This window comes from Podarcis erhardii (assembly GCF_964252035.2).
Source record: "Podarcis erhardii genome assembly, chromosome: 14".
Lineage (NCBI taxonomy): Eukaryota > Metazoa > Chordata > Lepidosauria > Squamata > Lacertidae > Podarcis > Podarcis erhardii.
The window spans coordinates 185026-195533 of record NC_138503.1 but is presented as its reverse complement, the minus strand read 5'-3'; the positions used below and the strand labels follow the sequence as shown (position 1 = coordinate 195533).

Below are 10508 nucleotides of genomic sequence, written 5' to 3'. Positions count from 1 at the left end.
ACAAATAGAAGAAGACACCTTCAGCTGGTATGGCTCCCTTCTATCACATTCACAGTCCAAGAAGACAATGACAAGAATCCACCAACAGCAAAGGAATCCCTCTGGCTAACCTGATTCAAAAACAGCCCCAGCCCCCACTCACACACAAGAAGAAAGCTCACCACAGCCAACCCCACCCATGGCCAACCCCAACCTGTCTCACCACCAAAGGAACACAAGTGAATAGTAAAGAGAACCTGCTCAAACGATGCTGATGCAAAACCCCACAAATGTAAAATAGAAACATCGCCACCTGACCCTAACCCCACCCACCATGGCCCCCTCCACCTCTTTCCCCCTTTTCTTTCTAACGTAACACTACTGTCTCAAAAAATGAAACTGATCTGTAGAAAATGTAACATGAAAAAAGAGACATTGTACATACTTTTGTAAATCAATAAATATTTAATAAAAATAGACTTAAAAAAACTACATTTATAATAGTTGTAAAAAGCTTTTGGACTTTATTATGAAGTTGCTGTATGAAATATTTTTTTCTTAATTAAAAAAACCCTATTAAAAACAAAACAGCCAAGGTCACCTCAGTGCTTTCTCTCGCAGCAGCAGCAGCCACGGCAGAGGTTGTTGTGTGCATTCCTCTCCACAGCCCAACCTCCAGCTGCAATGGGGTCTCATAAGGCTGGCCTGGTTTGTGGCGGCGGGAATCCGTCTCTCAAAGTCGGAGTGAGCTGCATTGCTGGGCTGCTGTAAGCTGCTCCCTTCCAGCCCAGGCTCTGGTAACAAGTTGTGTTGGGATGGGGAAAAGGTGAGATATATATCACCTATATATATATTGCATATATGATATGTGTGTGTGTGTGTGTTTGCCCCACCATGTAATGCCATGTGAGTTCGGAAGACTGGCCTCCTCTGAGCCCGTCGGTGTGGTGGTGGTGGGGATCCACTGGTGCCCAGATGCACTTATTGTACAATCCTGGATTTCTCACCCGATTTCTAAACTTGTGAAGTGCCTGAGGTCTTGTGATGAAGGGCGGAATATAAATCTAATAAATAAATAAATATTAATAAATAAACGCTTCTTGGTGTTAGAGATACAATCCATGTAGATATGTGCCTTCTCACAATGCACAAACATAGCTCCAAAAGTGATAGCGGCTAATAGCAGCCTTTTAAAATTTAAATGCCCCCGCCCTTTAAAATTTAAAGGAACTAAAATCTCCTTGTCATGGAAATGCAGTTCCTCCTAGGTAGGGTACCGCAGTTCCTCTTAGGTAGGGTACCACTCCGGCAGGAAGGTAACGGCATTTCCGTGCGCTGCTTTGGTTCACCAGAAGCGCCTTAGTCATGCTGGCCACATGACCCAGAAGCTGTACGCCGGCTCCCTTGGCCAATAAAGTGAGATTAGTGCTGCAACCCCAGAGTCGGTCACAACTGGACCTAATGGCCAGGGGTTCCTTTACCTTTACGTAAGGAGCCTCAAAGTGGCGTACAATCTCCTTTCCCTCCCCCCCCCCACAGCAAATTTTCTGTGAGGTGAGTGAGGGTGAGAGACTCACTCTCTCAAGAAGTGTGACTAGCCCAAGGTCACCCAGCAGCTGCATGTGGAGGAGCGGAGACGCGAACCCGGTTCCCCAGATTACGAGTCCACCGCTCTTAACCACTACACCACACTGGCTCTCAGTTTTTTATATGGAAGATGCCTGATGCATATGGGGGCCTGGAAAACCTTGCCTGTAGCATTTCCAAATGTCAGCTTAATAACTGAGAGAGGAAAGTCCCTGAAACATACCAGAACTGCTTTGTTATCTTTCCACAAAATAAATACATCTATATATCACCTGTTGGTTGGACGCCACCCACAATCTCTGCTGAGGTTTGGCAAGATTCCAGGGGAGTCCCAGGCACTTACCCAGGGTCTGTGTTCCCTTGAGAATGAAGGCATGGAGGAGGCTGTTGTAGCTTTAAGAAATATGATATATTGACATATCTACACCTGAATTTGGATGGAAGGAGTCCAGATCTAACAAAGTGGTCATCCAAGAGGGGTTTGTTCCCCACAGCAGTGCAGCAGTGGAGTCCAAGGCATCTCTCCCAGCCTCCCTTCAGCCATCCTGCCAAAATGGTTCTCTCCTTTGTTCTCAGCCCCCAACTCTATATATGACATCATGCTCTGCTACCCCAGTAACCTTCCAAATCTCCTGTCTCTGTTTGTACATCTGGGCAGGGGGGAAGGACAGTTCTCTTGCATTACCAATGGCCCTCAGTGACCCTGCATCACTTCTTAGTAGCCCTAGCGTAGCCAGGTTGTTTTGCATAAGCTTGCCCATAATTCGTCTGCAGCTTGTATTTTCCCTTCATATTCCAAATGGATGCTTTATTTGAGATTCCTGCATTGCAAGGGGTTGGACAATAACCCTATGAATCAAAACCCTATCATTTATTATTTTCTTGGGGTTGGGGGGGTTCCCCTCCCAAATTCATAGAACACCTATATTGCCGCTAGAAGAATTTGTTCAAGCACATGTCAGCAGGATTGCTGCTCTTGAGGGACAGGCTCATCTTGGGCTTCCTTGAGTGGGAATTGACCTCCTGAGGGTGACATGAACATGTTCCTCATCAACAACATCTGGAAGAGCTACCCAAAGGTAGATGTTGGTCTATGTCCCACCGTCTCCGCCCTGGCCCGCCACCTAAGGATACCAGCTGCTGCAGCATCTGGCTAGGCTGGCTAAGCAATGGACATTATGTTTATTTCAATGAACTGAATAGAATGAAAGATTATGAGTCATGGGGGCATGGAGAGTGCGTGTATTAACAGCGCTTGGTTTATTTTTTTAGTTGCTAATACTGTTTTATAGATTATAAATGCTTTGTTAATCATATAATATGATTTTTGCTGTAATTGTAATGTTTAGCATATTTTTGTTGCCACTTTGTTAATACACTGGTACCTCAGGTTACAAACACTTTGGGTTACAAACTCCACTAACCTGGAAGTAGTACCTTGGGTTGAGAACTTAGCCCCAGGCTGAGAACGGAAAGCACGCCTCAGGTACCACTGTTGTGTTTTCTAGGCTGTAATTGTTTTTACTGATGATTTGTTAGGCTGAAAGAGCTGCTCAATGCCCCAGTGCTGGGTCTGAATACAAAACACTCTGAAAACTTGGGGAACCTGCAGCCCAGACCTCCTACAAACCCAAAGGAGCAGCAATCTTATCTCCTTCAGAAATGTTACTAAAAATAGCCTAACTGCATGGACAAGAGTCAATGTGAAAGCTGTGCAAACATTCTTTCTTCTCTTCTCTCCATTCTGGGAGATTAGATGACTTCCAGGTGCACACAGGACTCCGCATTCTCAGTGAGGCCAGCTTGAGAGAAGAGAACATGCTGTGGCTGGGTTGCAGTTTACTGCTGGCGGCTCTTGCAGGTACAATCCCCCCCCCCAAAAATCTGGACAGTTTATCTGCCCAAGAATAGACATGAAATGTTGGGTGAGGATGAACAAAACTGCAGTACAGAAGCTGGAATGCAAATCCACGGCCATCAATCCAGAAGAGGGCTAAGATTTCAGTGTGCAAGTAGAGGTGTCCTGCCAACAGAGGAGGGGAAGGAGAACCAGGCAGTTAAGCCAGGAAACAGAAATGCAGGAGGGCTATCACCGTTGTCAGTCATACTCAGATTTAACCCACTGATATTAATGGGCATGCCTAACTTAAGTCCACTGATTTCAGTGGGACTACTCCGAGTATTACTTAGTTGGATACAACCCAAAAACCCACTCTCTACACTGACCATTCAGACTATTCACCCAGTCCCACTTTATTAAAAAAGCTCAGTGGTGTTAGACTTACCATAGCAGCATTTGGTCAATCTGTGCTGTCCATCACTGAATTTGTTCTGTAACAGTGTGTGAAACTGACATATCCCTAAGCAACTTGGTCCCAAAGTACCATGAGACCCCAAAGTACTTACTTTCCAACGTGACCACCAAGATCTGTTGATGGGGCACTTCTGCTGGTCTCCTCACCCCAATGAACCCTGAGGTTTAGCTGGACGTCATTAGGGATTGAGCCTTTGGTGTGGCAGCCACTGCCCTGTGGAAGTCCCTGCCACCAAAAGCCATCCCTCCCTTCAGACATCTTTTGAAAACTTTAATGTTTAGAGAAGCCTTTGTAACATGAATCTTATTTCATAGTATTGCAGAGTTGGAAGGGACCCCTAGGGTCATCTAGTTCAATCCCCTGCAATGCAGGAATCTCAACTCTGTTAACTAATTAGTATTTATTGGCATTTTAATGATGTTTTCATGCTGATTTTATTCTCATATATAATAATACACATATACAGTACATATATATGTGCAGGTTGTAAGAAAATAAATTAACAGCTCATATCAGAATAATTAAAAGCAGTCAATTATTTGGGTTGATTGTACAAAGAGGAAATGTCACTATTATATGGGGCAAACCAGCAGTGTACTATAGTTACTGTTTTGGAATAGTCTACAATAATACATTATTATCTTTCCTGTGATTTAATATCGTGGCTTTTATTTTAGCAGTATGAGTATGTAGAACTCTGGCAGAAATTAATCAGGAACAGTTGCCAGCCACACTTACTTGCAATATGAGACCAATAATTCAAAGGATTCCTATGCAGGGAGATGGAGGTGGAAAGCAGGATATGGTGGCAAGAAGTTGAGCCTTTGTTTACTAGCAGGAAGAGATTGCATGCAGCGCCCTCATCTAGCTACCGTAGTCTGGCTGACAGATGCCATGGGATAGGCTGGATGCCATTTCCTGAGTTCACGAGGCCACATTGCATTTTAGCATGTTCCTAACCAGTGAAAAGGTCTTGATTTTTCTCTCTACCAATTATATATTGAGCTGTTGCAGCTGCTGAGAAGTTGGTTGGTAGTGCCAAGTGCCAACAAGATTCTGTGCCATGGGAAGTCTCCCTCCAGTCAGTGCACCATGTCTGCAGTGGGGCCCTCATCAGCCAAGAATGGGTGTTGTCCTCAGCTCAGTGCAGCAGGAGGTGGGTATAAGCCTGCTTCACACCCTTTGCACACAATCTGTCTCCCACAGGGAATAAAGTCCATTCTCTGCTGTTGGCTGCTCTGTTCTCATTTGAAATAGGAGGGCAACTTGTGCATTTGACTGCCTGCCCACAAGAATCCTTGAGGGTGAGCAAGGAATCTTTCAACCCAGGCTGAGGCAGAAAAACTCTAGGGAGAACACTATTGACCCTCCTGCTCTTCTTCCAGCAGCCCAGACCACATGGAGGTCTGGCTTGGCCTACAAGTCCCTGAGACTCTTCCTAAGGAGAAGCAACAGGTCATTGCTGCTGCCAAGCTGGTCCCTCATAAGCAGTTCAACAACTACACACTGGACTATGACATCATGCTCATCAAGCTTGCACAACCAGCTGTCCTGGGTGAGCTAGTGCAGCCCATCAGTTTGCCCAGCCAATGTGCCATAGCTGGGACCCAGTGCCTGGCTTCAGAATGGATCAGCAGCAACTGTGAGTACAGAGAGGGTGGTGCTGAGAGACTAACCAGGACCAGCAACAACTGTGACAGACTGGAGCAGGGGGCTGCTGGAAGATGCCCCTCTTTGTGGTCTTGGGGGATTGTGGTGGGGACACGCAAGGGGGCACTGAAGTTCCTTAGTGATGCATGGGATAAATGACACCGTGCAAAAAAGGGAAGGGTAGATGAACGGCAAATGGTGGGAGGGAGGCACCAACAATTCATTGTTCTATGATAGATTCATGGCAGGTGGCAGTGCCCCCTTGAAGCAGAAAGAGCTCAAGGAGAGAGGGGTGAGGCCTGAGCATAAGAGTCTCCCTCCTGCCTTGCCCCAGGCAGCTGCTCAGGATCAACATATTTTGGGCTTACAGCTGATGGAACAGACAACCTTCTGCAGTGCTCCTACCTTCCAGTCACATCTGATGCCACGTGCAACAATGTCTACCCAGGACGGTTCACTGACAGGATGCTTTGTGCTGGACAGCTGGACAGCAGCCAAGATGCCTGCAAGGTGAGGCTCTTCTCTTTTTACTGGCAAGTCCAGTGATTGGGGGTGGTGGTGGGGAGCAGACAAGCAGAGGCATACCTTGACTCCCTTGCGATCTTGGCCAGAAGCTGTATCAGTACATGTGAAGCTGGGAGAGACCATGGACCAGAAACTCCAAAAGTTTGCTTTTTGTCACCTTTCATGCTCTGCCTGTGATTTTCTCTATGACCATCAGGACTGCTCTTCTTCCTCTCTCCCTCCCTCTCTTCCTGCAACTCTCACCTGCTGTCTCTATCTTTCTTCTATCCAAGCGCCGCTTGGCACTCCACTCACAGTTCCAATAGCACCACTGGCCAACCTGGGAGATGGTCCTGCAGGGCTGATGAGATGGGTGCCTAGAGGAGCCTTCATGCCTTGCCTGGCCTCCCAGATGGGCATGTGTGCTCCTAGCCACTCCAAGACATGGGTGAGAGGTGCGGTTTTGGTGGCCCCCTGAGCCTGCACTTTTTGGTGGGAGGTAAGGTTGTATAGGTGTCCCTGACTTTGAGTTCAGTAACATGGTCTAATTATGTGCATCCACACACACCATATAGATGAATGCTTCCCTTCAGACTAGAGCTGTCTCCAACCAATTCACTCACAAGCACAAGCACGCTCCGTAGGCAGGCTAGTAGCTACTGGCCGAACATTAACCACAACTAAACAACAAAGCATAATATATTTGAAAAGTACAATGAAAAGGCACCGTGCCAAATCCTCCCCATATCAAAGTTAAATAGCATTTATGTCATTCCTACATTCTTGAGAGGGCCAGAGGGGCTGTAAGCGCAAGCGCACACCCACCCCAACAGGGGAAGGGAAATTCTCCAGCTGCAAGAGCCAACCTCTTGGGAGGTACTTGTGGCTGGGGAAAGCCTCACACAACTCCCTCTCTCCTGCTGCAGGCAGTGCTCCAGGGCCTGAGAGTTCAAATAACGACAGTGAGAAATTGCCATGATTTGATCCTGTCCCCTGGAGAGTCCCAAAGCTGTTGTCTGTGTCTTAGGGAGATGTGGGCAGCCCCCTTGTGTGTGAAGAAGCCCTCCAAGGACTGCTGTCCTGGAAGAAAAGCTGCAGTGAAGAGAACCGGCTGGGGCTGTACACCAAGGTCTGCATCTTTGAAGACTGGATCCACTACACAATTGCCAACAACTGAAGAGCAATAAAGCCAGATTGAGCTCTGACCTGGTATCTCGCTGCTCTGAGAAAGACCCTGTGATCTGGCACCACCAGCAATGCAATGACTATACAGGCCTGGTTACTGTGGAAGAGAAGGCTTCTAGGAAGTCCACCCCCCAGTCTGCCCACCACCAGAGGGGTCATGGCTGAGGCAAGGGAGCAGAATCGAATGATTTGCTCCCTCACTCCTCAGCTTCCGGCACACCTCCTGGAATGGCTTGATTTCACATTATGGTAGATGTTGGTTAGGTTTTACCATGTAGGTGAGGGAATATATTAACTATATTTTATTCCTCCACAAACCTGGCCAACAGACAAAACATCAGCTTATCGCTTGTGTTTAGAAGCACAGTGCTGAGCATCTTAAACAGTAAAAACAAAAGCCTTTAGGCTGATCTCCCCCTTCTGTTACCCTGTTTATTATAGAAACAGGCTACCGACTGAAAAGTATGGCTAAAACATATAGTTTACTCACAGTCAAGCACCTGTCCTTACCAACAACAGCAGTAAAAATAAATGCAGGTAAAATACTTGTATTTACAGTGAAAGCAGCCTCAGGCATGAGCCTGATGCTGGAGCAAGCAGATACAAGTCTTCTCCCAGTGGCTGGTTGAAGAGAGAGAGAGAGAGAAGGAACAGAAAATACTTCTTTGCTTCTTCCCTCCCAAGAGAGGAGGGGAAATGAAATAACACAGAGCCTTCTCTACAAATTGCATTGGTCTGAGTCCATCTAACAGCAATACTGCTCTGTGATTTTTAATCCCCACACATGCTTACGAGTAAGAATATGCATTTTTAGATTTGATTTCTAAACTCCCACAATATTCACTCTATAGAGCAGTTTCGTTAGCATCCCAGCCTTCCATGGCCTAACACAGTCAAAGCTCCATGAAAGAACCTACCACACCAGCACCCACCTAGAGCTGGCTCTGAAGTCTGCTTGTTTGTGAAGTGAGGCACTTGGGGTGCTCAGAGGCCCGACCCCTCCAACGGATGTAAGTTGCAGAGCTGCTGATTTCCATAACCCCTAAGGTACCCATCTCACACACCCCTCTGCGACTTTACTGTTTCTGCCAAGAAAGTGCCTGGTAGGTAGAGGCACAACCTCTTCAGTTCTTTGCTCTTCATCCAAACTGGCTATCAGTTGTACTTAAGGAGGCCACCCAACAGTCCCTTGCCTGAGCTAAGCCAAACCCCCTTGCCCACCTCACCAGCTTCTTACAGAGATCTCAGTTCTGTTTCCCCATCATTGCCAACCACAGAGATGCCAACTGAGAGTGCCCACAAATGGCAAGTTTAGTTGACTGTGCTCATACGCTATGTCATTGCACTGAATGTTTTTTTAAAAATAATATTTATTACTTTTAAACCTTACAAAAAAGAAGAAAAAGAAAAGAAAGAAAGAAGAAGCAAAAGAAAGAAAACACAATACAATACAATATATAAACAATGCACAATGCAACATTAACACATTAGACTAAACAAAACAAAACAGAGCAAAAACAATTTAAAAACATACATCATACCATTTCAAAGCCTTATCTTCCATTCCCTTGTTTCATCGACCTCCTCTCACCTCCCTTTTTGTATTCCACTTCTATTAATTGTTTCAGCAATTCCTTTCCATCTTTCTCTGTTTTCTGTCATATAATTATCTTAACTTATTTTAACCTTATTTTCCATTAATACTATAATACTTATTTATGTTTAACTCCTTATAACATTTCTACTAAAGCCATATAATTTCATTCCAACATTTTTCTGACACTCATTAATTTTACAGTATTTCTATAAATAGACTTTAAACTTTTTCCAAAACTTTTTCTTCTTCCACCGTCTCTTCTCCCTGGTCTCGGATTCTGCCAGTCATTTCCATCAATTCCATATAGTCCATCAACCTGGTGATCTTCTGTCTGAGGCTCTTAACTCTTTTCCAAGTCCCTTCTGCAGGTCTTCTTCATATTTATACATGCACTTTACTTTGTCTTCTGCTGATCTTGTTCTTAATTTCCTTCCTTTGATACTGAAGAGTAGATCTCGGGGAAGCTCCGACCTAGCAATGTTTTTATTCCTTCTCGACAGGTCAGCCAAATCTCCGTAGTTAAAACTAAAATCCAAAAGATATTTCAGGACGTGTTTCAAAATCCCTCCAAATCTGAAAGTCCCCACAGCTCCAATCTCCTCCTGACCCAGGTCCAGGTCCCAAAGGTCAGTAAATGCCTGCATGAGGTGATCTATCCAACTTTCCTTCTCCAGTCCAAGCAGGGCTACAATCCTCAGAATCTGACTTTCTCTGAATTCAATCATAGAAGGCAACAACTTATAGTCATCAGATTGCCTCTGTAAGGCTGGGGCTCTCTCCCTCTCCACTTGTATTACTTTAGGTTCAACAACAACAACTTTCTCCCTCGTCTTCTCCCCAGTTTGCCGTGGCAAAGTAGATTCCTGTATCGATTCCTGAATAGTTTCTGTATAGATGTTCACTTTTTGTCCCAAATTAGTCACTTTTTCTCCCAAGTTATCAATTTTGATAGTCATCAGATCCATCTTCTTGTGGAGCTGTTCCAATGAATCACTTATCTTACATAATGCAATCACTAAGGCTTCTTCTGTCGACATTCTTAACCAATCCAAGGTCTATCCCTGGTTCTCATGGTTTTTTATCTTGTAGCTGGAGATTCCACCAGCTCAACTCTTGTAACAGTTTCAAAGGCTCCCTCTAGAGGGAAACAATTTCTATTTGTATAAGTCCTTTTAAGCACAGTTCAAGCAATAAAATTAGTTTCAATTTTCAGTTACTTTTACTCCTTTTTAAACGCAGGAGACAATGGAAACAATGTATTTCTCTTATTTAACTAGCTGTCAACAAACGTTTTATTCACAGTCAGTCTTACTAGCAGCCCGTTTCCAGGTTCAGAGCGGTGGTAATTTAACTTTCTTCACTCTCTCCTGCAGGCTTACGCGATCCAAAATTTCCCCCCTCTTCTCCTGCTTCCAAGGGGGGTTTGATGATTTTAGCCGATGGAAGTCTAATCCTTTACAGAGGACTTTCCAAGATTTTAGCTTGAAAGCTCTTTGCTTCAATCTATTTACAAAAGGGGAAGGCGGACTTCCTGTTTGAAACCTCCCCATTTCGGTGCCAAATTAAGATGTTTAAAAATCCAATTTTCCGTTCTACTCATGGGTAGTTGTTTAGGATCAAATTGTCCACAGGAAAAAGTCAGCACTCTCCGGCAACAGCAGTGCGGCATCACTCCGTGAAAGAAGCAGTCA

The 10508-nt window shown here is 45.1% G+C and overlaps 1 protein-coding gene across 5 annotated transcripts; it reads left to right on the top strand.

Moving 5' to 3' along the window:
- The first annotated feature begins 614 nt into the window (after window positions 1-614).
- LOC309329444 (trypsin-like) lies at window positions 615-7240 on the top strand. 5 transcript variants are annotated; one of them, XM_081840204.1, is made up of 6 exons: window positions 615-805; window positions 3323-3427; window positions 4887-5037; window positions 5267-5523; window positions 5866-6041; window positions 6962-7240. In XM_081840204.1, the coding sequence occupies exons 2-6, from the start codon at window positions 3385-3387 to the stop codon at window positions 7220-7222; spliced, it is 888 nt and encodes a 295-aa protein (XP_081696330.1). In that variant the 5' UTR covers window positions 615-805; window positions 3323-3384; the 3' UTR covers window positions 7223-7240. The 5 variants fall into 5 exon arrangements, with proteins under 5 accessions (XP_081696330.1, XP_081696331.1, XP_081696333.1 ...); XM_081840205.1 differs by lacking the exon at window positions 615-805 and having other exon boundaries at window positions 3043-3427; window positions 5270-5523; XM_081840207.1 differs by lacking the exon at window positions 615-805 and having other exon boundaries at window positions 3043-3427; window positions 7063-7240.
- The last annotated feature ends 3268 nt before the right edge of the window (window positions 7241-10508 follow it).